This window comes from Gadus macrocephalus, chromosome 4 (assembly GCF_031168955.1).
Source record: "Gadus macrocephalus chromosome 4, ASM3116895v1".
Lineage (NCBI taxonomy): Eukaryota > Metazoa > Chordata > Actinopteri > Gadiformes > Gadidae > Gadus > Gadus macrocephalus.
In genome coordinates, this window is record NC_082385.1 from 33,595,031 (window position 1) to 33,621,867 (window position 26,837).

The 26,837-nt window shown below is 44.7% G+C and overlaps 5 protein-coding genes across 6 annotated transcripts in view; all 5 read left to right on the forward strand.

Moving 5' to 3' along the window:
- The first annotated feature begins 961 nt into the window (after positions 1 to 961).
- LOC132455508 (uncharacterized) lies at positions 962 to 7,050 on the forward strand. Its single transcript, XM_060049370.1, has 4 exons — positions 962 to 2,552; positions 4,111 to 4,116; positions 4,848 to 5,918; positions 6,371 to 7,050. The coding sequence occupies exons 1-4, from the start codon at positions 977 to 979 to the stop codon at positions 6,940 to 6,942; spliced, it is 3,225 nt and encodes a 1,074-aa protein (XP_059905353.1). The 5' UTR covers positions 962 to 976; the 3' UTR covers positions 6,943 to 7,050.
- Positions 7,051 to 10,324: 3,274 nt separating this feature from the next.
- On the forward strand, positions 10,325 to 14,394 carry LOC132455411 (pentraxin fusion protein-like). The gene is made up of 7 exons (XM_060049284.1): positions 10,325 to 10,994; positions 11,137 to 11,175; positions 11,281 to 11,566; positions 11,874 to 12,010; positions 12,813 to 13,032; positions 13,446 to 13,615; positions 13,959 to 14,394. Exons 1-7 carry the CDS (start codon positions 10,961 to 10,963, stop codon positions 14,024 to 14,026), a joined length of 954 nt encoding a protein of 317 aa, XP_059905267.1. The 5' UTR covers positions 10,325 to 10,960; the 3' UTR covers positions 14,027 to 14,394.
- A 3,122-nt stretch (positions 14,395 to 17,516) lies between these two features.
- LOC132455376 (E3 ubiquitin-protein ligase TRIM39-like) lies at positions 17,517 to 19,783 on the forward strand. Its single transcript, XM_060049219.1, has 2 exons — positions 17,517 to 17,645; positions 17,753 to 19,783. Exon 2 carries the CDS (start codon positions 17,755 to 17,757, stop codon positions 19,378 to 19,380), a length of 1,626 nt encoding a protein of 541 aa, XP_059905202.1. The 5' UTR covers positions 17,517 to 17,645; positions 17,753 to 17,754; the 3' UTR covers positions 19,381 to 19,783.
- On the forward strand, positions 17,531 to 25,510 carry LOC132455379 (E3 ubiquitin-protein ligase TRIM39-like). Of its 2 annotated transcripts, none has more exons than XM_060049225.1 (2): positions 17,531 to 17,645; positions 23,775 to 25,510. In XM_060049225.1, the coding sequence occupies exon 2, from the start codon at positions 23,777 to 23,779 to the stop codon at positions 25,397 to 25,399; it is 1,623 nt and encodes a 540-aa protein (XP_059905208.1). In that variant the 5' UTR covers positions 17,531 to 17,645; positions 23,775 to 23,776; the 3' UTR covers positions 25,400 to 25,510. The 2 variants fall into 2 exon arrangements, with proteins under 2 accessions (XP_059905208.1, XP_059905207.1); XM_060049224.1 differs by lacking the exon at positions 17,531 to 17,645 and adding an exon at positions 23,577 to 23,668.
- The window catches only part of LOC132455372 (E3 ubiquitin-protein ligase TRIM39-like), a 66,941-nt gene continuing 63,669 nt past the window's right edge, over positions 23,566 to 26,837 (forward strand). The window contains exon 1 of the mRNA XM_060049213.1: positions 23,566 to 23,668. The gene's annotated coding sequence lies outside the window, so the exon portion shown is untranslated. The remainder of the gene's footprint in view (positions 23,669 to 26,837) is intronic.

Below are 26,837 nucleotides of genomic sequence, written 5' to 3' on the forward strand. Positions count from 1 at the left end.
AAACATTTCTTGTTTTTCTGTGTCTCTCTGTCTCTTAAAGGTTAGACATATTTGATGCCGCAAAGAAGAGAACACACAGCGAATTTGAAGGGGGCCTACACAGTTTATGAATGCGCCCAAAGTCAGAGTGTGAAATATATGTCTCAATGGGAGCGGAGCCAGGTGTTAGGGGAGGGGCCAGGTGTTAGGGGAGGGGCCAGGTGTTAGGGGAGGGGCCAGGTGTTAGGGGAGGGGTCAGGTGTTAGGGGAGGGGCCAGGTGTTAGGGGAGGGGTCAGGTGTTAGGGGAGGGGCCAGGTGTTAGGGGAGGGGCCAGGTGTTAGGGGAGGGGTCAGGTGTTAGGGGAGGGGCCAGGTGTTAGGGGAGGGGCCAGGTGTTAGGGGAGGGGCCAGGTGTTAGGGGAGGGGTCAGGTGTTAGGGGAGGGGCCAGGTGTTAGGGGAGGGGCCAGGTGTTAGGGGAGGGGCCAGGTGTTAGGGGAGGGGTCAGGTGTTAGGGGAGGGGTCAGGTGTTAGGGGAGGGGCCAGGTGTTAGGGGAGGGGCCAGGTGTTAGGGGAGGGGCCAGGTGTTAGGGGAGGGGTCAGGTGTTAGGGGAGGGGCCAGGTGTTAGGGGAGGGGTCAGGTGTTAGGGGAGGGGCCAGGTGTTAGGGGAGGGGTCAGGTGTTAGGGGAGGGGCCAGGTGTTAGGGGAGGGGCCAGGTGTTAGGGGAGGGGTCAGGTGTTAGGGGAGGGGCCAGGTGTTAGGGGAGGGGTCAGGTGTTAGGGGAGGAGAGGAGAGGACGTCTGGTTCAGGTAACAAAGCTTAAACTTCAAAGAAACCAAAGCCAGCTGACGTGGAAGCAATTCACTCTTTCAGGACAAAAGTTTATCGCATGTTGGAACAAATTGTCTGACGGACAGAAAACACAACAAGGTGAGCACAACTTTGGGATAAGTTAAAACCTCTCTTCCATTATTGAATTAGAAATATATCATTGCTCAATGCATAAACCTTGTCGTCTGTGTCTAGGAAGGGCCTCTGCTAACACTTCCTGGACTGAAGAGAACTTTTTATGTTCAATCTGTCTAGATGTGTTCAACAGTCCAGTTTCCACACCATGTGGACACAACTTCTGCAGAACCTGTATTACAAAGTTCTGGGATGAACAAGTCAAGTACAAATGTCCTGTTTGCAACAAACTGTTCCCAACTAGACCTGATCTACGGGTCAATACCCTCTTATCAGAGTTGGCAGCTCAGTTTAGAACGTCTATACGAGTCAAAGATCAGCCTTTTGTTGAATCAGCAGAAGTTCCCTGTGACGTCTGTACTGGGACCCAGCTGAAGGCTGTGAAGTCCTGCCTAGTGTGTCTTATCTCTTACTGCCAAACCCACCTGGAGCCACATCAGAGAGTCGCAGTCCTGAAGAAACATCGGCTGGTCGAGCCTATGGACCGTCTGGAAGACAGGATGTGTAAGACACACAAACAACTTCTGGAGCTCTTCTGCAAGACTGAACAGGTGTGTGTATGTCAGTTCTGCAAAGAGACAGACCACAAGTCCCATACGGTTGTACCCATAAAAGAGGAATTTGAAATGAAGACGGCCCAGCTGGGGAAGATAGATGCGAAAGTTCCACGGATGATCCAGGAGAGAAAACGAAAGATTAAGGAGATCAATGACACATTAGAAATTAGCAAGAAAGACGCAGACAGAGAGCTAGCTGATGGTGGGCAGGTCCTCGCTGCTCTGATGTGCTACATTAGAAAGTGCCGGGATGATTTCAACCGAACGGTTGGAGAGAAACTGAAATCCACAGAGAAAGAAGCTGAAGACCTCATCAAAGAGCTGCAGCAGGAAATAGAAGATCTGACCAATAGAAGCTTAGAGGTGAAGAAGCTCTCACACACTAAAGACCACCTCCACTTCCTCCAGGCCTTCAGATCCCTGAAGGATCCTCCACCCACCAGGGACTGGACCACGGTGGAGGTCCGTCCTCCGTCATACGTAGGGACCTTGAGGAGATCCCTGGATCAGCTGGAGGAGACACTGAACATGGAGATGGAGAAGCTGTCTGGTGATGCTGAACTGAAGAGGGTCCAGCAGTATGAAGTAGATGTGACTCTGGATCCTGATACAGCTCTTCCCCGTTTCAACCTCTCTGTTCTCACGAGGCAGAGCTTCTCCTCAGGGAGATTTTACTTTGAGGTCCAGGTTAAAGACAAGACTACATGGTGTTTAGGAGTGGCCAGAGAGCCCATCAAGAGAAAACATATGATCATATTGACCCCTAAGAACGGCTCCTGGACTATTAAATTCAACAAGGATGAGTTGGTATTCAATGATGACCCTGCTGTCCGTCTCCCTCTGAGAGCTGAGCTCCAGAAGGTGGGGGTGTTTGTTGATTATGATGAGGGTCTAGTCTCCTTCTACGATGTGGAAGCCAGGGTTAATTTATACTCTGCTACTGGCTGCAACTTTAGTGAGCCTCTCTATCCAATCCTCTCTCCAGGATACCATAATTATGAAGGTAAAAACTCTGCTCCAATGATAATCTCACCAGTCAATCAAACAGACTAGGGCCTTTGTTTTATAATACAACAAACAAACCACCGAAACAACTAATGTTTTTTCCTGAAAGGAATCTTTACAATTTGAGATCTGAGAGGTCTGCATTGAAGTGGTAGGCCTACTACTGTAATTTAAGAAATTTGAGAAATTCATAAAGAAATAACCCTTACTATTATAATACATAGCCCATTGTAAATGATTAGATTCTACTATATTTTATAAATGTTTGTTTTCCCCTGTTATTTTTTCGGGGTTATTGCTAATGCTATACCATCGTAAATGCAACGCAATTCCTCTTTGTAGACTTTTCTGATTTCAATAAAATGGCAAGAAATGGAATCGGTACATTCTTTGTGGGAAATAGCTACATTACGTTCACACATATGTCCTATTTAGATTTCTTTGGTCAAACATTTAAAGAACTTAAACTTGGGTGGTGGAGATTTTAGATAAAACACACATACACACAGACACACTCACACACCTCACTATTCCAGCCGTATCAAAGAGTGAGCTGGGTCTAAAAACTTATTTGTAAAATAAATAAAGTCTGGACCAGAGTTAGTGGGATTCTGGGGGTAGGAACTGGACGGAGGTCCAAGAAGAGATGGACAAGTCATGGCTGGATCCGATCCTCCAGTTAAAGTGTCTGAAAAGGGATATCTTGTCGTTGGTGGGAGGACAACTGGAAATGCTGCTGGTACAATCACATTTTGGCAGCTTTTAAAGTGAGGCTATGCTGCATATGGACCTGGCAGAACTGGTGTAGTTGCATCGTCCTGATTGGAGGGGCTACAACACAATGAGAAAAACTCAGGAGATTCAATGAGAAAAAACGAATTAGAATAACATTATTAAGTTTATGGCTTCATGAATCCTTTAATAATTTTTTTGTTCAAATTGGTGAGAGTTCGATTAAAGGTTATAGATAGTTAGTATGGTTCGAGCCAGATTTAACTGACTGACATTGGTTCATAGTTTAAGAGCTTAGTTACCTAAGAGACTGAGCTTAGTGACAGACTCTCAATATTGAAGATTTGATGTTAAGCGAGGCCTTGATGTCCAGTTACTGCAGCGTCCTCGTTGCTGACTGTCCCACTAATCAGGTTGGCCTACGGGACAGTCCCTTTCCTCATGTCTAAGCATCTTCACACGGCAGAAACCTTTGAAGTCTTTAGACCTCTTTGTTTCAAACTGTATTTTCTCTTCCTCAAAGGGAGCGGACTCACAAAATCAGACCCTTAAAAATAAAGTACACACCCTTTCAGTAAGTGAGTTAGTTAGTTGACCTATCTTTGGGTCTACATTAAAACTGATAATATTTTTGTTTGATTGCATACATAAATCTAATTTTGGATCTGAATTCACTTCCTTGATGTAGAACTGATAACATGAGATTGTGTCAGGTCATTATAGAGCTGACCTCTTCATGACCATTAGGCTTAAGGCTATTGTTGGCCAGAATCCTTAAGGTGTTTTTAGGTGGATGTTAGCGAGATAGTGTTTTAGTGGTAGTCGGTTATATTAGTTGTTAGTTATGTGTGGTAAAATTATGATAACCTCAGTAACGGGTATTGGATTTGGGTTTGGATTTCGGGTTTGTCGTCTCCGAGTAGGGACGTCGGTCAAGTTCGTTTGCCCTACCCCGAGTAGCATGCCTCTGGTTTATTATGTTTTATGCGGTTAAAGTCGCGGAGATAAGCCTTATATAACCACCTGCGTTAAAGCAATATAAAATGATAAATCATTAAAGGACATGTAACCGGAGCACACAGGAAGAGGGTTTTTACAAAGACTGTGGGGGAAATACTAGCCTCAGGAAAAGTTAAGTTCAATGTATTTGTACAGCTGTTAATCAGTTAGTCACGAATCGACACTAAATCAATCTCCGTGTCCTATCTTTTAAAGGTTGAAAATGTTTAATGCGTAAAGAAGAGAACACACATGACACCACATTTGAATTAGCCTACACAGTTCAGGTCTGTGCCCAAAGTCACGAGTGTGGAAGTTGAAACGTCAGTAAACTGTGTGTCCGTTGGGGAGGAGCCAGGTGTAAGAGGAGAAGAGAGGACGTCTTGATCAGGAAACGACACTTAAGGTTCGTAGAAAACAAAGCCAACCAACGAAGAAGCAGTTCTCTACCTGGAGAAAAATAAAACGCATTTGGAACAAATGTCTGCCAGATCACAACAAGGTGAGTAAAGCAGCACAATTTTGAGAGAAGCCAAAACCTCTTAGTCTGTTAAGGAATTAGAAAAAGAATGGAATTGCTCAATACATAAACCCTGTCGTCTGTGTATAGGAATGGCCTCTGCTAACACTTCCTGGTCCGAAGAGAACATTTCATGTTTCATCTGTGAGGATGAGTTCACCAGTCCAGTTACCACTGCATGTGGACATAACTTCTGCAGAACCTGCATTAGTAATTTCTGGGATGAACAAGTCCAGTACAAATGTCCTGTTTGTAATGAGCTTTTCCACACAAGACCTGATCTACGGGTTAACACTCTCTTATCAGAGCTGGCAGCTCAGTTTAGTACGTCCGTACGAGTAAAAGAGCAGCCTTGTGTTAAACCAGCAGAAGTTCCCTGTGACGTCTGTACTGGGACCAAGCTGAAGGCTGTGAAGTCCTGCCTAGTGTGTCTTATCTCTTTCTGCCAAACCCACCTGGAGCCACATCAGAGAGTCGCAGGCCTGAAGAAACATCGGCTGGTCGAGCCTATGGACCGTCTGGAAGACAGGATGTGTAAGAAACACAATCAACTTCTGGAGCTCTTCTGCCAGACTGAACAGGTGTGTGTGTGTCTGTTGTGCACAGTGACAGACCACAAGTCCCATCCTGTTGTACCTCTAGAGGAGGAATATGAAGTGAAGACGGCCCAGCTGGGGAAGATAGAGGCTGAAGTTCCTCAGATGATCCAGGAGAGAAAAGAAAAGATTAAAAAGATCAGAGACACAATAAAAATTAGCAAGAAAGACGCAGACAGAGAGATAGCTGATTGTGGACAGGTCTTCACTACTCTGATAGGCTGTGTTGAAATTTGCCGGGATGATTTCAACCAAACGGTTAAAGAGAAACTGAAATCCACAGAGAAACAAGCTGAAGACCTTATCAAAGAGCTGGAGCAGGAAATAGAAGATCTGACCAATAGAAGCTCAGAGGTGAAGCAGCTCTCACACACTGAAGACCACCTCCACTTCCTCCAGACCTTCAGATCCCTGAAGGATCCTCCACCCACCAGGGACTGGACCACGGTGGAGGTCCGTCCTCCGTCATACGTAGGGACCTTGAGGAGATCCCTGGATCAGCTGGAGGAGACACTGAACATGGAGTTGAAGAAGCTGCCTGACTTGAAACCAGGTGTAAAGAAGTGTAAGTGTAAAATCCAATATGTATGATTTTTATTGTATAATATATGTAACTATGATTGTAAGTATTTTTTTACTACACACAATTGAATAATAATCATGGTACCATCATATTAATCATGATGTCATAATTATGGTATCATAGTAATGTGTGTGTATTTGTGTGGTTATTATGTTATGCTATAACGTTTGCTAATAATGTTTGTAAATAGTTATTAAGAATGGGTCTGTATTCAAATATTATGATTACTCTCATTATTACACATAATTATGTTACTAAACAGGTTATTTTTTTTATGTTAAAACATATATGTATAATTATAATGGATATAATATAACTATAATTACTATAAGGGGAATGCAGTTTTTAATTATACTAATATACATCACTCCCACATTATTTAAATTAGAGTAAATACATGATTACAGCCTAATCATGTATTTTTCACCCGTCAGATGCCTGTGAACTCACACTGGACCCGAACACAGCCCACAGACATCTCTATCTGACTGATAAAAACAGAAAGGTGACACAGCTTGGAGTCGATTCGTTGTGTTGTCACGGGCCTGAGAGATTTGACTACAGTAGACAGGTGCTGTGTAGAGAGGGTCTTACTGGCCGCTGTTACTGGGAGGTAGAGAGGGAAGCAATGGTGGATATTGGAGTGACATACAGAGCGATCTCCAGGAGAGGATTCGGAGACAGTGAGCTTGGACACAACAAACATTCCTGGTGTCTCAATTGTTGTGATGATGAAAATGATGATGGTGATGATGTTTACTCTGCCTGGCACAACAGTAGAAAAACAATCATACCTCTCCCTCCCTCTGGCTCTACCAGAGTAGGAGTGTATCTGGACCGGCCTGCTGGCTCTCTGTCCTTCTACAGAGTGTCCCCAGGTGGAGGAGGGTCCTCAGACACACTGACACACATCCACACCTTCCAGGCCTCCTTCACCCAGGAGGACCTCCTCCCTGGGTTTAAGTTATATGAGTCTCGTTCCACAGTGTCTCTGTGTCAGTTATAGTCCCTCCTTCCCTCCCTCCCTGGTCTCTACAGAGTCAGTGACTTTCATACTGTTATATCTTTTGTGTCGTGATAATCTATAGTCATGTCTGTTTTTTGTCATGCCGCTTTTAACTCACGCGGAAGCACAGTGTACACATTTTGCAGATGTTTCAGTGTTCAGTTGAGGTGTCTGTTCAGTGTTCAGTTGAGGTGTCTGTGTGGTCTTTGGTTGAGGGCGTGGGTAATAGAAAAGTACAGTCCGTCGATAACATTGAAGAAGTGAAAATCAAACACTATTTTGAAAACAAAAAGTGTTTGTCAAGGCGATAAAATGCCTGATGGGGGTTAAAGGAAATGGGGTCTTCTCTGACCAAGAAAACTACAGGTTGAAGAAAATCAGAAATCTGAATGGTAATGATGAAGGTGAAAAGACAATCTGCATTCTAGTTAATTCTTGTCGACGGGAATAACAACATGAGAGGCAGACAGTTGGAAAAATAACGTGTATTCCTCAAATATGACAAATATATAAATATATCCCCAAAAATCCATTGACATACAATATTTTTGTGTTTCTATGTGTGTAGCTATAGCATAGCAGCATTGTAACCTGATAACAGGGCTGCTCTCTGCCTATTCATGGAGATTACATGCTTTTATTTCTCGTTCAAGACCCTTTAAATAATGTATTTTAAATAAGAATAGTCTCTCTCTCTCTCTCTCTCTCTCTCTCTCTCTCTCTCTCTCTCTCTCTCTCTCTCTCTCTCTCTCTCTCTCACCTTTGCTTCTAATCACGATGAAAATCTGAGGTTTTTCATTTTAAATCTTGGGCTTTGTTTGACCTTCACTGATTTTTAAATAGATAAAATAAATGTAAATCTAAAAGTGTGTTTGATTCCAGTTCCCTCATTTTTGCTACTCCCATCTTAGTCCACTGGGTAGTTCTTTAGAGAAGGATTTAACTTTTGCTCAGGTGAGCGATGTGACATCCCCCCAGAGAGTCGAATTCCCTGAAACTTGACTGCATTGTTTGGACGCATTTAAATCCCTATATTGTTCCCTCGTTTAAGGTGAGGACCCAAGTGGGGCCACCAGTGGCAAACCAATTATAAGAGACAAGCAAGTGTTGTTGGTCCCCTTCGTGTGTACCCAAGGTGAGCTCTGACTTCACCTCACTACCATGTCTTAGACTCTTTCTCCTCTCCTCTAGGTGGCGTCAAACCCCAATCCCTCCATGGCCAAAATGTTGTGAACTGACTTTTAAGGCCTATTTCACAATTTGGGTAGGCCTACTGTAAATTATATCCCAAATAATGTTCTTAATGTTATATTATTATGCACTTTTTTTGTCGCAACTTTCTCTAGTGACACAATATAGGCTTGAAAGCATTGAGGCCCCCCTTAATATTTAATCACGGGCGGCAGATTCGCACCGCGAGGAATCAACACTATTTAAAAAAGAAAATGGTCAATTGCCACTTTTGAAACACTTTTGAAAAAAATGTGCTGATTGCTCCAAGATTTAATGTTGTTTGTTGTTCTCAGTCTCACGCGTGGCTTTGCAACTTGTCTAAACAGAAATGCAAATGACAGTATCCGGTAAATACAGAGAGACCCATACTGTTTCTGGGAATGCATGCTTAATAGTGGCACAGACCAACGGACGCCTTTAGGCGACTGATGCCAGAATCGAAACCAGGCTACATCAGCAGGCTCGATTAGGACATTAAATCAATTGATAAGTTAGTAGTAAAACCTCCTCAGCGACAGTAGAGGTCATTGGGTCTGTTTCCTGTAAACGGGCTCTACCGTGTGTTATTTTATGGATCTTGTGGTGTAAAACATTCTAAGTCAGCTCCATACAATCCAGAAATATATCGTAGCGACCATGGGTGGGGCGCTGGTCCCGGAGCCGCAAGGCATTCTGGGGGTTCAACTGTCATAGGGGTTAGAGTCCATCGTTGTGTGATGTGTAGTGTGATCGTGACCATTAGTGAGAGTGTTGTGGGTTGTGGGTTCTGTTCAGCTGTGCCATGTTTCTGTTATGTTCTGGGGGTCGTAAATTACAATTAGCAGACGCTTTTATCCAAAGCGACTTACATCGGTTAATACACACATTGACACACCGACGGCAGAGTCGGCCATGCAAGGCGACAGCCAGCTCGTCAGGAGCAGTTAGGGTTAAGTGTCTTGCTCAGGGACACGTCAACACTCAGCTAGGAGGAGCTGGAGATCGAACTAGCAACCTTTCTGTTACAAGACTGCATGAACTGCATAATCATTTTTAGGCTCCCGTCTCATCCTTCCCGTGCTGCCCACCACAATATTCAACCAATCACTTAACATATTTAAGGTACTCACTACAATGCTGCCTTCATTGAATGTTTTTCTGCAGTGCTACAGGAGCACACCGTCAACCAAAATGGAAGAATCTCTCTCTATCCTCTTCTCAAAAATGTTACTAAGTTGTGTCAGGTACATTTTCTGAACATATGCAAAAAAAAACGTTTTGCCCTCAGCCAAATAGGAAGGTGTTCCTATTTGCATTTCAGGGGAGAGGAGAGCATGGAAATCAGGTGTTGAGTGCTTACATTTTTTTACACATTTAGGAACCAATTTCCTCAGACGATTTTTACTTACTCTTATACTTTAAAAAATATTTAATTTCATATCTATTTATTATACTCTGTAATGGACATCAATGCGATTCCCGTGAGACTTCAAACTTCAGACTTCACAACTCTCTTTTTTGCCAAACATTTAACAAAATTCATATTTTGATCTTTATGCATATTCAAACAGATTTTCGATATCTTTCATACTTGTTTGGATTCCATCGTTTTTTACCCACTTTGTATACTTCCCTTCGTCTCATTGACCTCTGTTGAGCCCTTCTTAGAGCGTGTGACGCTGTGGGTACCTTGAATGAAGCCCAAGTACCAAAAGTGCCTTTTTACAGCATTTTACCCTGTAATAAAAAACATATATTTTCAGTTGTGAAAGAAAATGTCATTGTTATTTATTTAGCACATTATACGCAGCACACAGCATAAATGCAATGGATAGCAAATGCTCCATGCTAGTAATGCTCGACCTCAGCGCTGCCTTCGACACAGTTGACCAGCATTCTTCCTCCTCCTCTCGAACACGATGTTGGCATCAAAGGTTCCGCTCTTCGCTGGATTAGATCTTATCTCACAAAAGATAGCAAAAATTTGTTTTCCTGCTGAGGGATCAGCATCAAAGTGGTTATAACTATATTGCCTGTTGATCCCTTTGTAACTGCGATTAAGGTCTATACAAATAAAACAGAATTTAGTTTTATGAACGTGAGCCAACATGACTTTGATTTGAATGAGGGAAGCCTCAGCCACAACAAGGGGTATATGTTAAACTATAATTCCCGTTGTTTTGAGCATATTGGGTTTCACTAGGCCCCATTGTCATGACAGAAGATGCAACACTATTTTCTATTGCTGCGCTGCACACGGCGCTGTTTTTAGAGTCAGTTTGGTTGAGTTTCAGATGCCTGTGCCAGGACCGGTGGCTGTGGTGCGTTGCATGCGTTCGTTCCATGACCTTTTCTCCCCTAGACGTACCGGATCAACTGATTTCCCCACCAAGCACTCCCGTTCCACACCTCCCGATGAAGATCATGCAAACCTGTTTTTCATATAATATGCTTGAAATAAGCTGCCGGTCGGCTGATGTATTTGCAAATGAGAAGGCAAATCTGTCACTGACAATAGATGTAAATGCTCACACATCCCAGGAGGACGGCGGAGCTCTGCTAGTGAGTATCCTCTTCAAACTGGAGTTACAACATTAATCGGATCTCCAGCACCTCTGTACTCGCGACCTCCTCATTGGTTGAACTCCACGGATTACAGTAGTATCATTAATAAGTAGTTATTGTAACATTTAAGCGATTTATTCTTTTCACTTTGATCTGATTATTCGATCGGGGGGTGTGTATCTAGACTAGAGGCTAGCGTCATCAATAAGTTAGTCACTGAGGATTTTGTTTCTGCAGAACCATGAGGTCCAGTCGTCTCATCTGCAGTTTCATCGGTAGGTAATCCACATTGTTGGTAATGGTACCTTTGGTATTAGCTGAAGCACCTTTACCTCGCCCCCCCTCCCTTCCAATCACAGAACATCCTGTCCTGGTTTTATCCCTGATGTACCGATCATGTATTTTCTCATGCACCAGGTGCTCTCATCCACCTGCGGGAGTCACCTCGATGTTCAGGTATTTACATATGAAGCAAGTTATCTAGACACACAAGTCATGCGTTTTGGAACCGTAGAACGCAACTTGACTAAACTCTGCTCTGTGGTCTCACTCGCTCCCAAGCTGCATCCAGCATTGACGTGCCGCTGAGAGGCGCGGCCGTTCAGTCTTCCACCTATTCGGGCTGGAGCGCTGGACATGCCATCGATGGGAGCTGCAGCCCTGATGGGAAGGACAGCTGCATTCACACCTCGGAGATGGACAATCCGTGGTGGAGGCTCCAGCTGGACGGTGTGTACAGGGTGTCCGTGATCGAGATCACTAATATGTACTCAACAAGGAAGTGGCTCGACGGCGTGGAAATACACATCGGCAATTCACTGGTCAACAACGGCAACGACAACCCGAGGTGAGTCACGATACCAACCTCCTCTCTAATTGGGTTCGACCCCCAGCCAACATGTAGTGGGTTTGGATAAAAGTTTAAATGACTAAATAGCCTAGAGTGTAAGTCAACCCCCATTTTCAACTTATTCTGTAATCCCCATGGAGCTACACGGCCACTTTATGATCCTTTTTAAGTAGCCTACTTTCATTGTGAATGAGAAAACTGGTTGGCCGAGTATGGCATGTACATTTTTTAAACCCGGTTTTCTCTAAACGGCAGACTTATTTTAGTTGCAGTGATAAAATGGGATTGATTCTCTCTCCCTCAGGTGTGCCATCATCCACGATGTCCCCGACGGCTTGACTCAGACCGTCCATTGCTGGGGAATGGAAGGAGTGTATGTCAACTTCTACAAGCCCTTCAACACTACATACTTGATGTTGTGTGAGGTCAAAGTGTACGGAGGTAGGAACCCATTCCATCAATCAACGTCATCATTGGTGTGGGGATGGGTGTATGAGTGCGTATACATTTGGTTAGGGTAACACGGTTTCCGGTTATACCCGTGTGGTGTGCGAACCCAACCCGGTTTCATATTATGCAAAACGACTGTATGGCGTCGGTCGAGAGGTTCTGGCAAATTCAAATGTAGCCTGTTGCTTACATCATCAACTTGTGTTGATGCGAATCATGACTTTTATGACGGCCGACGGAGCAGAAGTGTACACTGTCTGTTTTCACAGTTCAAGTGTGCTGAGATTTGAGTGTGACCGTCCCTTTTTACAAATAAAGTGTTTCTAAACGTCCCACACAAGTAGTGTCGCTATGACGCTTAACATTTGTGTCTACCAAAGGCCTTAAAGGGGCTATATCATGCTTTTTCCCCTTTTCCCTTCATTTAGATTGTGTGGCTACATACATACATACATCTGTGGCCGTCACAGATGTATGTACTGTATGCATGTTTTATGTCTGCTAAACTAGAAGATCTAAGTCTGAGCCAGGGGGAGTTCCGCGCCCACCGATAGAAACGCAGAAATCGGTTTTGCAGAAATGAAACAATGTGAGAATACTATGGGGTATTTCTAACATACATGCATGTAACCCTATCCCCAAAGGCAATTATTAACCTCAAAAGAGCATGATATGGGATCTTCAGTAGAATATTAGGGAGGGATTAGGTGTCTGGCTCAAAGTTACCTTATTGTACGCTTACAGGGCCAAGAGTGGAGGTCCCTCACCCCAACGCTGTCTTTTGGTCCCCTAGAGTTGGCCCCCGCTCCCCCCTCCATCAGCACTCCGGGGGTGGGGATGAACGTCACCCTGGTGGGGAAGCGGCTGTGCTGGTCAGACGCCCTGTTCTACTGCAGAGACTATCACTGGGACCTGCTGACTCTCAGGGGCCCGGCGGAGCAGGAGATAGTTGACGATCTGGTGGCTCGCGCCCCCTTCCCGCTAACCAGCCATCTCTGGGTGGGCCTGCGCAGGTACTGGCCAGGCCTTACGGCTCAGTTATGGGGTCCACGTTGACGCAACGCTAGGGGGTTCACTGACCAATGACGTCCTTGCCTCCGCCTCAAGAGCCTCCCAAAGAGTGGAACCTTCCGTCGAGTCGACGCAGCAGCGAGGGCTGTGATTGGTCCGTTCACTAAAACCCGGCGCAGAACCAAAACTGGTCCACGACTGCGTCGAAGCGTCTGCGTGGTCGTTATGTTGCGTCGAAGTGGAACCATAACTGAGCCTAAAGTGTCTTTTAAGCATAAAGGTCTGTCCTTATGATCATCTGTCTGTCCATCCAAACACTTAGTCTTCTACACATTAACATTAAAATAAGCCAAGTTCAACATTTGTCTCTGCTATCCCACCCGGGTAACACTTTAAACTTTTTCCATGCCTGTAGGTCTATTCTAGGAAGCTCTTGGTTCTGGATGTCCGGTGACCCGATGGACTTCACCCAGTGGGACGAGGCCTCGCAGGAGCCCAGCCCCTGTGGGGGCATTTCCAGCACAGAACGTTCCACATGGAGGCAACGCTTTTGTGGGGAACATCTCAACTTCGTCTGTTTCACAGGTCGGTGTCCAGTCTATAGACCCATAACCAGGTCCCGATCAGCCAAATCGCTGAACCTCCTTCAAATCTGCAGGCTTGCACCAACGTGTGCGACATACAATACACGTACAAGGGACTCTCAAATAAGATCTTATTTTTCACTCAACTTCTTTGAATGTCTGACATGATGAAAAGTTTGAAACAGGTTTGAAGCAAAGAGGTTGAAGCTTCCTTTTTGGGAAAACTGGAAAAATTAAAGATCTCTCAAGTACTAAGCTCCACCTAGAAGTCTGAACAAGGAGTGAAATGAGCTCTTTGTCTTTTGCAGAACTTTTATTAACCTTCTTGTATCTGTTGTCTGCAGGTCCGACAGGAGGGAAAAAGGTGCGCTTCTTTAGTACAACAAGAGTGAAACCAACTTGTAAAAACTAGGTTTGTCTCGCTGGAGAATGCAACTACTGATTCCCAAGTAATCCTGTAGTGAAGATTCTGAATGCTTTAGCACAGAGCTTGTCTGTGGTAGCTAGCCAGTTCTGCATTTTGCTTACAAACTCACGGAAGATGTATATCTATGGAATTAGTGCTGTAATAGCTTGAACGTGTAAAAGCGTAGGTAGAAGTAATTTATTTACTTTAGAATATAATCATTGAACATCCATATGAGCAGATCTGGTTGACGTTGCATTAGTCCTTTGAGTGAAATGTGGAGATTGTGAGAATATGCTATATAAATACTATATAAAATATCGGTCATGTTTTATTTCTATGTCTTTAATTCTTGAAATAAAGAGAACAACTTAGTTTCCTTTGATAAGTTATTGAATGCCTCAACTGTTTCAAAAAAATAATTTCTTCACTGATTGACATTTAGAATGCATATTTCAATATTTAAGGTTTTGTATGGAACAGAGATTTCTGAAATGGAACAGCCAAGGGATTATATTTGGATTATTGCTAACTTGGAAGATCAGCTTTATAGATCAGCTAAAAAGAAGAAAAATTAAAACTTGTATTCACATGATGGATAGCAATAGAATGCTTTCCAGATCGTGTCGTGATGGTATCTTTCATTGAGTGCCATGTAGCCATATCACCATTTTATAGAAACCCATGTATTACAGGATTGATGCAGTTTCGAGATGGTTTAAGTTGATCATATCTTATCATCACACCCACTATCCTTGATGAACCGAGACCATTGTTGAGCTCTCTTGTTCTGTCTCTGCTCTCTCTCTCTTGTTCTGTCTCTGCTCTCTCTCTCTTGTTCTGTCTCTGCTCTCTCTCTCTTGTTCTGTCTCTGCTCTCTCTCTCTTGTTCTGTCTCTGCTCTCTCCCTCTTGTTCTGTCTCTGCTCTCTCTCTCTTGTTCTGTCTCTGCTCTCTCTCTTGTTCTGTCTCTGCTCTCTCTCTCTTGTTCTGTCTCTGCTCTCTCTCTCTTGTTCTGTCTCTGCTCTCTCTCTCTTGTTCTGTCTCTGCTCTCTCTCTCTTGTTCTGTCTCTGCTCTCTCTCTCTTGTTCTGTCTCTGCTCTCTCTCTCTTGTTCTGTCTCTGCTCTCTCTCTCTTGTTCTGTCTCTGCTCTCTCTCTTGTTCTGTCTCTGCTCTCTCTTGTTCTGTCTCTGCTCTCTCTCTCTTGTTCTGTCTCTGCTCTCTCTCTCTTGTTCTGTCTCTGCTCTCTCTCTCTTGTTCTGTCTCTGCTCTCTCTCTCTTGTTCTGTCTCTGCTCTCTCTCTCTTGTTCTGTCTCTGCTCTCTCTCTCTTGTTCTGTCTCTGCTCTCTCTCTCTTGTTCTGTCTCTGCTCTCTCTCTCTTGTTCTGTCTCTGCTCTCTCTCTCTTGTTCTGTCTCTGCTCTCTCTCTCTCTTGTTCTGTCTCTGCTCTCTCTCTCTTGTTCTGCCTCTGCTCTCTCTCTCTTGTTCTGTCTCTGCTCTCTCTCTCTTGTTCTGTCTCTGCTCTCTCTCTCTTGTTCTGTCTCTGCTCTCTCTCTCTTGTTCTGTCTCTGCTCTCTCGTTCTGTCTCTGCTCTCTCTCTCTTGTTCTGTCTCTGCTCTCTCTCTCTTGTTCTGTCTCTGCTCTCTCTCTCTTGTTCTGTCTCTGCTCTCTCGTTCTGTCTCTGCTCTCTTTCTCTTGTTCTGTCTCTGCTCTCTCTCTCTTGTTCTGTCTCTGCTCTCTCTCTCTTGTTCTGTCTCTGCTCTCTCTCTCTTGTTCTGTCTCTGCTCTCTCTCTCTTGTTCTGTCTCTGCTCTCTCTCTCTTGTTCTGTCTCTGCTCTCTCTCTCTTGTTCTGTCTCTGCTCTCTCTCTCTTGTTCTGTCTCTGCTCTCTCTCTCTTGTTCTGTCTCTGCTCTCTCTCTCTTGTTCTGTCTCTGCTCTCTCTTCCACTGTGCTCCGTAGCACTGGATAAACACTGCATTCTCTTCCCACTCAATCGTTTCTGTCTCACCGTCTCGTTTGCTCTTTCTCTCCTTCCCTCACCCTCTCTGGCTTTAGTTCTCTCTCGCTCTCCAACCCAGCGTTCCCGTGCACTCCATGAGCAGAGTCCTCTGCATTTGGATATTACACCGACTGCATTTGCCTGCAAGGATTTAAAAGAGCAAACTAAAGCCGTCTTCAACGTGGCCGTTGAAATGCAAATTGAGATAACGAGCAGCCCAGAACTGTTCGTATGCACGGCATGTTATTATGTCTATTATATAATTAAACGTGTTGGTTTATTGTGGGAGAGTGTGTGGAGGATGGCGGGTTTAAGCCGCCTCCCCTGGACGAGTCTGATTGGACGCTGGGGCTGGGGGAGGCCAATGAGAGCCCAGGTTCATCCAGACACCTCCACCCACACTCTGGGGGTTCTCCTGGACGGCACCCCCCACCAGGCCGCGTATCATCTCCAACAGACCTTTGGCAACAAACAGCCACACTAGTTTCTAATATTATTTTCAGTTGAGTGACATTAACCTTCGTATGATAATAATACCAATAGTGTGCTCTGAGCCCCCCCCCCCCCTTACGGCGCCTCTTCTCATTACTAACCTTGGGTCGAGGCGAGGCAGCAGCAAGGGCTGTGATTGGTCCGCTAACTACATCATTTAGGGCCATAGGCTTTGTATGTAAATAATGAAGGTTAAAATATGTAACTTTTAACTCTGCACTACGTCCCCGACCTCACCGGGGACCTGTCGTCCAGCCGCTCCAACAGCTCCACACAAAATGACCTTTGATGGTTTCCATCAAGTACTTATTTGGGAGGCTTTATTTTCTGTCTTTTTTTTCGTTTGGAGGAATTTTTAATCTGATTACTGGAAACAAACAACTAGAAACACGACAGTCTACATGAGGACTTATATTTACACTTTTGTCAAATGGTAACAGGGACACACAGGTAACAGGGAATGTGTGTGTGTGTGTGTGTGTGTGTGTGTGTGTGTGTGTGTGTGTGTGTGTGTGTGTGTGTGTGTGTGTGTGTGTGTGTGTGTGCGTGCGTGCGTGCGTGCGTGCGTGTGACTTTTACCAGCAGGGGGTGCACTAGTACTTCAAACGCAGCAAGCTTTCCAAAAGCAAAAGGAAATCCCCCACTGAACAGACCGTATCGCTGCCTGCTGCTCTCAGCTCTGCTGCTTTTGTGTGCACTTTGCGCGTGCACATCGTGGAGAGTTCCTACAGCAGCGTAGGGCCAATGAACAGCTCTTTGCTCTCTGCCGGTTTCTGTTGAAAATCGGATCGGGGTTGGATAAAAAGTATTCGGGGAAGCCCCGGAAACCCGAATAGATCTACAATGATGATCCCAGTTGTAAATAACCATCGAATCATGTCTCTCGTTCTGCACCGGCTCCCACTTAACTCCAGAAAGAAGATAACACACATCAACGCATTTGAAGAGGCCGACACAGTGAATGAATGTGGTGCTGCGCTCACGCACCGAAGGGGCGGAGCCAGGTGTGAGGAGAGAAGGGGAGAGGACGTCATGTTGAGGAAACGAAACCTAAAGCACACCGACGTATAAGCAGTTCTGTCTTTCAGGAGATAATAACACGCATTAAATAGTCCGACGGACAGAAACAACAACAAGGTGAGTAAAGCAGCACAACTTTGAGATAAGTTGTAAACACTTTTGCAGTTAGGAATAACAAAAATAATGGGATTGCTCAATACATAAACCTTGTCGCCTGTGTCTAGGAATGGCCCGTGCCAACGCTTCCTGGTCTGAAGAGAACTTTTCATGTTCCATCTGTCTGGATGTGTTCAACAGTCCAGTTTCCACACCATGTGGACACAACTTCTGCAGAACCTGTATTACAACGTTCTGGGATGAACAAGTCAAGTACAAATGTCCCGTTTGCAACAAGCTTTTCGACACAAGACCTGATCTACAGGTCAATACCCTCTTTACAGAGATGGTTGAACGATTTGGAACGTCCGTTCGAGTAAATGAGCAGCCTTGTGTTGAACCAGCTGAAGTTCCCTGTGACTTCTGTACTGGGACCCAGCTGAAGGCTGTGAAGTCCTGCCTAGTGTGTCTTATCTCTTACTGCCAAACCCACCTGGAGCCACATCAGAGAATAGCAGGACTGAAGAAACATCGGCTGGTCGAGCCTATGGACCGTCTGGAAGACAGGATGTGTAAGAAACACAATCAACTTCTGGAGCTCTTCTGCCAGGCTGAACAGGTGTGTGTGTGTCAGTTCTGCACAGAGTCAGACCACAAGTCCCATCCTGTTGTATCTCTAAAGGAAGAATATGAAGTGAAGATGGCCCAGCTGGGGAAGATAGAGGCTGAAGTCCAGCAGATGATCCAGGAGAGACTAAATAATATTCAGGAGATTAAAGACACAGTTAACCGCAGCAAAGCAGATGCAGACAGAGAGATAGCCGATGGTGTGCACATCCTCACTGCTCTGAAGCGCTGCATTGAAAAGTGCCAGGATGACCTCAACCAAATGGTTAAAGAGAAACTGAAATCCACTGAGAAACAAGCTGAAGACCTCATCAAAGAGCTGGAGCAGGAAATAGAAGATCTGACCAATAGAAGCTCAGAGGTGAAGAAGCTCTCACACACTGAAGACCACCTCCACTTCCTCCAGACCTTCAGATCCCTGAAGGATCCTCCACCCACCAGGGACTGGACCACGGTGGAGGTCCGTCCTCCGTCATACGTAGGGAACTTGAGGAGATCCCTGGATCAGCTGGAGGAGACACTGAACATGGAGATGGAGAAGCTGCGTGATGCTGAACTGAAGAGGGTCCAGAAGTATGAAGTAGATGTGACTCTGGATCCTGATACAGCTGCTCCCCAGCTCATCCTCTCTGAGGATGGGAAACAAGTACATGATGGAGATGTAGTGAAGGCCCTCCCAGACAACCCTAAGAGATTTACAGAAAACATACGTGTTCTCACGAGGCAGAGCTTCTCCTCAGGGAGATTTTACTTTGAGGTCCAGGTTAAAGACAAGACTGCGTGGTATGTAGGAGTGGCCAGAGAGTCCATCAACAGAAAAGATCTGATCATAGCGACCCCTGAGACAGGTTACTGGACTCTCATCTACTACAAGGATGGGTTGGTATTTAATGATAACCCTTCTGTCCGTCTCCCTCTGAGAGCTGAGCTCCAGAAGTTGGGGGTGTTTGTTGATTATGATGAGGGTCTGGTCTCCTTCTATGATGTGGAAGCCAGGGTTCATATCTACTCTGCTACTGGCTGCAGATTCACTGAGCCTCTCTATCCATTCCTCAGTCCATGGCCCTTTGATTATGGAGGCAACAACTCTGCCCCCCTGATCATCTCACCTGTCAATCAAACAGACTAGGACCTTTGTTTGATAGTAAAATAATCAAACGACCAAAACAAATAATGTTGTTTCATGAATTAGAATCTCTACTATTTGAGGTCTGAGATAACTGTATTCATATCTTACTGCTGTCATATAACAAGGAGTAATTCAGTAAGAAGTGAACCCTGACTATTATAAATGATAACCCATTCTAAATTATTAGATAACATTATATTCTTCATTGCCTGTTTTCTCGAGTCTTTTAAGATTTACTGCTATACAATTGTTAATGGTTGCAGTCATGTATAGCGTGGTTTCAGGATTTATGTGTATTTCATAATCATCTAAACATTATTGTTAGTTTATACTTCGTAATCATGAATGACAACATAATCAAATGTAAAAATACTTTTCTGATGTTAATAAAAATGGAAACACAGCTGATGAGTCAATGACTTTAATGTCCACCTTACAACAACCCAAGATGTGTAAGACAAAGATCACAGTTACTACATGTCAAGATTCTCCCCGTGTGTGTGAGTACTGTGACTTTGTCTTGTCATCACTCCTCTCTCCATCCTCTCATCTTAGTTCCTCCTCTCTCCTTCCTCTCTCTTCTCCGCTCCTATCTCCTATGTCTGCTCTCCTTTCTAGCTCATCCAGGATTGTGTTGAGTATTGTTTTGCATGCACATTACATATGTGTAAATACTCGTTTGACTCGTCTTCACTATAGTCTACTACCTGTGTCCCGGCGCATACAAGCAGCAGTCCCATAATCAGTGTTGTGAGCGACACCCAGTGGCGGGAGCGGGTATCAGCACAGAGGGGCCGAACCTTCTTTGTGGGCCCCTAATCCTACTCTTTTGTAGTACACTTAATTTGACTACTTATTTAATATTGTGAGACAAGATTCTCTTTTCTGCATTTCATCGAATGATTAAGGTAAAAATTACTTTCTTTCTTTTCAAGAGTCGTCTGCGGTCTCTTTCTCAAACACAGTATTATTAGAATTTCATAGTTGAATAACCTGAAGGTGTTAAATGAATACAACGTCTTAATGGCGTCGGCTTGGCCGCTGGTGTGTTGAGGATTGCCGCAGCAGACAGAGTGGGAGACGTCTTCCGCGAACTTTGGCTGAGTGATGACGACGCACGCTTTGGACAAGCCACCGACCGCCTGGTTTAGGGAATCACCCCCGGTGTACATACTCCATTTAAAAAGAAGTACAAACGTGGAACACTTTGCAGGAAGAACTATTTGCACCGAATGAGACGGGATAAGATAAAGAAAGCATAGAATTGTTGACAGCTTTTTAGCGCCAAACAAAATCTCAACGTCCTTAAAAACAAGACTCGTCGTCTGGTTCCTCGACCTTCTCTCACCTCCAACTATAGAAGATCATGTTAGCCAAACCATAACTCTAATGTGATCATTAGCAGACGTTTGTATCCAGAGCGTCCAGTGAGATGAAGGCCCAGGTCTGGGCTCCTCAGGGGGGACATCGGGGGTCCTGTGGACGAGGAGTCTAAACACACCGACCAAACGGGGCCCCTGAGGCCCTCAACAGTCCTGGTTCATCGTGGGGCTCCAGGGCTGCCGGCTCCCCGTGAACGTCCCTTCAGTTCAGCTTCAGTAAGCCCAGGACAGGTGTGTGGCACCAGAGCCAATCAGCAGGGGACCGGGTCACCCTATCAGCCAATCAGAAGGACCGGGTCACCCTATCAGCCAATCAGAAGGACCGGGTCAGCCTATCAGCCAATCAGAAGGACCGGGTCAGCCTATCAGCCAATCAGAAGGACCGGGTCACCCTATCAGCCAATCAGAAGGACCGGGTCACCCTATCAGCCAATCAGAAGTGATACCTGAACCAGCAGGTGTTCCACCTGGAGATGGAGACAGCCAATAGAAGTAATGGAAACCGATCTGTAAATGGTGTAGGAAAGATGGCTGCTTGAAGTATCGGTTAAAAGTCCTGAATTCATTCATGAATTGAGTTCCTCCCTGAACTGCGGGCCGTTCTGTGGTTCTCTGAGGGCGCGGCACCAACTGCCAGCTCTACCGGTCGAGCCACCAGGTATGAGGGATTCAAATCATCCAAAGGATTCCTGGAACTGTTGAGTCACCGTTTATAAAAAGAGAGAGAGAGAGAGAGAGAGAGAGAGAGAGAGAGAGAGAGAGAGAGAGAGAGAGAGAGAGAGAGAGAGAGAGAGAGAGAGAGAGAGGGAGAGAGAGAGAGGGTGTCTGACTGACTGTCTGACTGGTTTCATGCTGTGTTTGTGTGTATAACAGGGAAATAAAGAACCTTATTTTATGACATCATGCCGAAACCAAACACTTAAAGTTTTTTCTTTTTTTTCTCCGTTGTTTGATTTCATGAAAGGTGATGCATTGGGTTACATAGTAGTGATGTGGATTCATCCTGGTCCAAATCTCAACTTAAATGCAGAACATTTTAGAAACGTAGGTAAATGTGGCCTCAAATGGCCCTCTTTTAAACACATACTACTGCATTCGTTAACTGATACTTGCAGTTCTGGGTTATCAGGTTACAATCAATCAAATGTTCTGGCTCCACCTCAAAGACGGTGAATACCTGATCTGCAATCAAGCCCCACGTCTCAATGGAAAACGAGTGTCAGCCAGACGTCAGCCAGAATGCATTCTTTACATTCTGATAGTCTGGACCAGCTCCAACAGCATGTTTGGTTTCCTTCAAAACATCAAGGTCACAACTTCAACTGCAAGCCACTTTATTCCTACAACCCTATCATCCAAAATGTGATTCTTGTTCTCTCATCTTTTCTGTGAAGGCTTGATTGGTTTAGAACGTAATAAAAATTATTCTGCTTGATTAAGTGGTGGGTGGACGGGTTCTGGACGGGGTTCTTTAGACACCGGAGCATTTCTCATCATGTTGAACCAAACTAATGGCTGCAGTGAAAGAGTAACAAAGAGCAGGACCAGTTATTATTAGATTAGGTTACATTAGATCAACTTTAATGTCTGTTTACACAGAAATTTGTCTTGCATCACACATCTCTTCAATCCTCATAGAAATACATTAAACAGCACATAAAAACATTTACACAACATTTAAGAGTCCATGCACACAGATAAGTCCATAAGAGTCAGGGGTCTCACAGTCCAATAAATGAAAGTCCATAGATGTCTCTGGGGTGTGTGGAAAGATATTGGGAGTGTGTAGGGTGTTGCTAATATGATTTTCATCTGGCTGTCCAGACAACACAGGTAGAAAGGTACTCAATTAGCTAGTTCTGTAATAACTCTGTAGCTTGATTCAGCTGGACAGTCACTATAAGGTGAGTGCATGGCTTTTGGTCACCTGCTTGGAACGGAGCCAGGAGGGAAAGCAGACTCCACCCATTCAGTTGACTCAAAGGAATGTAAGGAAATCCATGTATTGAAATGATGTAACACCGCATTGGATTAGTGGAAAATAATGTTGCTCAATCACACCTTGACAAGCCTAAATAACAAATAGAACTAAACCATTAAACCAGTTGTCCATCACTTCAGATTTTCACACTGTTTGTCCCTGGTACGTAAAAGCTACCCATAATACATCGGTTATAATGTGACATTGTTAACTGCCACGGCACAATAAAGTTTTTCTTTTTGCTGTCGCTGGCATTGACTGTGTTGTCTCTGAATTGGGAACTTGTTGGTCTGGTTCGTCTGCCCTACCCTGAGCCTCATGATGCAGCTGGTTAATGAGGTTAGGGATCAGCCTTATGTAACTACCAGCGTTAACTCAACATTAACTCACAAACCATACTAGCACATACAACCTGGACACACAGGGAAGGGTTGTTTTTAAGAAGACAGTAGAGAAAATACCAGCCTCGGGGAAAGTCAATTCAAGTCAATTGTTTTTGAATAGCTCTCAATCCCAGTTAGAGCGGCAAATCACCATTAAATCACCACAATGACTCCGGTAATGTTTGCACCGTCTCTTTGTATGTGCTTTGTCCTATATTCTGTTTTCAAATATATTTGAAAGAACAGCGCATGAATGTCAGTGAACTGTGCATCCGTGTTGGCGGGGCCAGGTGTTAGGGGAGGAGCCAGGTGTTAGGGGAGGAGCCAGGTGTTAGGGGAGGAGCCATGTGTTAGGGGAGGAGCTAGGTGTTAGGGGAGGAGCCAGGTGTTAGGGGAGGAGAGGAGAGGACGTCTTGATGAGGAAACAAAACGTAACATTCCCAGAAGCCAAGTCAATCCGAAGTGGAAGCAGTTCTCTCTTTCAGGAGGAAAAGAAAACACATTTTGAAACAAATAGACTGACAGACAGAAACATCAACAAGGTGAGTAAAGCAGCATAACTCTCAGAGAAGTTAAAACCTCTCTTCCTTAGGGAATTAAAAAAAGAAGGGACTTGCTCAATACATAAACCCTGTCGTCTGTGTCTAGGAATGGCCTCTGCTAACGCTTCCGGGTCTGAAGAGAACTTTTCATGTTCCATCTGTCTAGATGTGTTCAACAGTCCAGTTTCCACACCATGTGGACACAACTTCTGCAAAAACTGTATTACAAAGACCTGGGATGAAAAAGTCCGGTTCAAGTGCCCTCTTTGCAACAAGGCTTTCAAAAGAAAACCTGATTTACGGATTAATACCCTCTTATCAGAGCTGGCCGCTCAGTTTCAAACATCCAAACGAGTAAAATATCAGCTCTGTGTTAAACCCGGAGAAGTTCCCTGTGACGTCTGCACTGGGACCCAGCTGAAGGCCATGAAGTCCTGCCTAGTGTGTTTTATCTCTTACTGCCAAACCCACCTGGAGCCACATCAAAGATTCGCAGTTCTTAAGAAACATCGGCTGGTCGAGCCTATGGACCTTCTGGAAGACAGGATGTGTAAGAAACACGACCGACTTCTGGAGCTCTTCTGCCAGACTGAACAGGTGTGTGTGTGTCTGTTCTGCCGAGTGAAAGACCACAGGTCCCATCCTGTTGTACGTCTAACGGAGGAATATGAAGTGAAGACGGCCCAGCTGGGGAAGATAGAGGCTGAAGTTCAGCGGATGATCCAGGAGAGACTAAATAATATTCAGGAGATTAAAGACACAGTTAACCGCAGCAAAGCAGATGCAGACAGAGAGATAGCCGATGGTGTGCACGTCCTCACTGCTCTGAAGCGCTGCATTGAAAAGTGCCAGGATGACCTCAACCAAATGGTTAAAGAGAAACTGAAATCCACAGAGAAACAATCTGAAGACCTCATCAAAGAGCTGGAGCAGGAGATAGAAGGTCTGACCAATAGAAGCTCAGAGGTGAAGCAGCTCTCACACACTAAAGACCACCTCCACTTCCTCCAGACCTTCAGATCCCTGAAGGATCCTCCACCCACCAGGGACTGGACCACGGTGGAGGTCCGTCCTCCGTCATACGTAGGGACCTTGAGGAGATCCCTGGATCAGCTGGAAGAGACACTGAACATGGAGATGAAGAAGCTGCGTGATGCTGAGCTGAAGAGGGTCCAGCAGTATGAAGTAGATGTGACTCTGGATCCTGATACAGCTCATCCCCAGCTCATCCTGTCTGAGGATGGGAAACAAGTACATGATGGAGGTGTAGCAACGGCCCTCCCATACAACCCTAAGAGATTTACAAAAAAAATACGTGTTCTCACGAGACAGAGCTTCTCCTCAGGGAGATTTTACTTTGAGGTTCATGTTAAAGACAAGACTGCGTGGCATGTAGGAGTGGCAAGAGAGTCCATCAACAGAAAAGATCTGACCATAGAGATCCCTGAGACAGGTTACTGGACTCTCTTCTCCTACAAGGATGGGTTGGTATTTAGAGATAACCCTGCTGTCCGTCTCCCTCTGAGAGCTGAGCTCCAGAAGGTGGGGGTGTTTGTTGATTATGATGAGGGTCTGGTCTCCTTCTATGATGTGGAAGCCAGGGTTCATATCTACTCTGCTACTGGCTGCAGCTTTACTGAGCCTCTCTATCCATTCCTCTGCCCATGTTTACATGGGGAAGGTATAAACTCTGCCCCCCTGATAATCTCACCTGTCAATCAAACAGAGTAGGACCTTTGTCTGTTAATAAAATAATCAAACGACCAAAACAACTAATGTTGTTTCCTGAATTAGAATCTTTACCATGTGAGATCTGAGAGAACTATTAATATCTTACTGCTGTCATATAACAAGCAGTAATTAAGTAGGATGATTTTATAAATGATAACCCATTCTAAATGATTAGATAACATTATATTCTTCATTGTCTGTTTTCTCCAGTCTTTTAAGGTTTATGGCTATATAATTTTTAATTGTTGCAGTCATGTAAAGCTTGGTTTCAGGATTGATGTGTATTTCATAACCATCTCAACATTATTGTTTGTTTATACGTTGGAATCATGAATGACAACATAATCAAATGTAAAAATACTTTTCTGATGTTATAAAAAATGGAAAAAAAGCTGATGAGTCAAAGACTTTTAATACCCACCATACAGCAACCAAACATGTGTAAGACAAAGATCACAGTTACTAAATGTCAAGATTCTCCCACTTTGTTTTGTCATCTCCTCTCATCTTAGTTTCTCCTCTCTCCTTCCTCTCATCTTAGTTTAGTTTCTCCTCTCTCCTTCCTCTCTCTTCTTCCGCTCCTATCTCCTATGTCTGCTCTCCTTTCTAGCTCATCCAGGATTGTGTTAAGCATTGTTTTACCTGCACATTACATATGTGTAAATACCCGTTTGACTTGTCTTTACTATAGTCTACTACCTGTGCCCTGGCGCATACAAGCAGCAGTCCCATAATCAGTGTTGTGAGCGACACCCAGTGGCGGGAGCGGGTATCAGCACAGAGGGGCGGAACCTTCTTTGTGGGCCCCTAATCCTACTCTTTTGTAGTACACTTAATTTGACTATTTACTTAATATTGTGAGACATGACTCTTTTCTGCATTTCATCGCATGATTAAGGTACAAATTACTTTCTTTCTTTCATTATTTTGATCTGCCGTTCAGGTAAGAGTCGTCTGCGGTCTCTTTCTCACACACAGTATTATTAGGATTGCATCGTTGAATAACATGAAGGTGTTAAATGAATGCAACGTGTTTATGGCGTCGGCTTGGTGGCTGGTGTGTCGAGGATAGCCGCAGCAGACCGAGTGGGAGACGTCTTCCGCTGTCGCTCTCCAAGGTGCTGAACTTCGGCCGAGTGATGACGTCACTCGCGAAAGCCACCGACCGCCTTGTTTAGGGAATCAACGTGTACAAACGTGGGAATCAACGTGTACAAACGTGGAACACATTGCAGGAAGAACTATTTGAAGAACTATTTGAAATAATGGAAAGCGATCTGTAAATGGTGTAGGAAAGATGGCTGCTTGAAGTATCGGTTAAAAGTCCTGAATTAATTCATGAATTCAGTTCCTCCCTGAACTGCGGGCCGTTCTGTGGTTCTCTGAGGGCCCGGCACCAACTGCCAGCTCTACCGGTCGAGCCACCAGGGACGAGAGA

Coding starts and splice junctions, on each gene's coding strand:
- LOC132455508 (XM_060049370.1), top strand. CDS start 977: ATGCATAAACCTTGTCGTCTGTGTCTAGGAAGGGCCTCTGCTAACACT. Junction 5,919..6,370: donor GAAACCAGGTGTAAAGAAGT/GTAAGTGTAAAA, acceptor TTCACCCGTCAG/ATGCCTGTGAACTCACACTG.
- LOC132455411 (XM_060049284.1), top strand. CDS start 10,961: ATGAGGTCCAGTCGTCTCATCTGCAGTTTCATCG. Junction 11,567..11,873: donor AACGGCAACGACAACCCGAG/GTGAGTCACGAT, acceptor TCTCTCCCTCAG/GTGTGCCATCATCCACGATG. Junction 13,616..13,958: donor CAACTTCGTCTGTTTCACAG/GTCGGTGTCCAG, acceptor TGTTGTCTGCAG/GTCCGACAGGAGGGAAAAAG.
- LOC132455376 (XM_060049219.1), top strand. CDS start 17,755: ATGGCCCGTGCCAACGCTTCCTGGTCTGAAGAGAACTTTTCATGTTCC.
- LOC132455379 (XM_060049225.1), top strand. CDS start 23,777: ATGGCCTCTGCTAACGCTTCCGGGTCTGAAGAGAACTTTTCATGTTCC.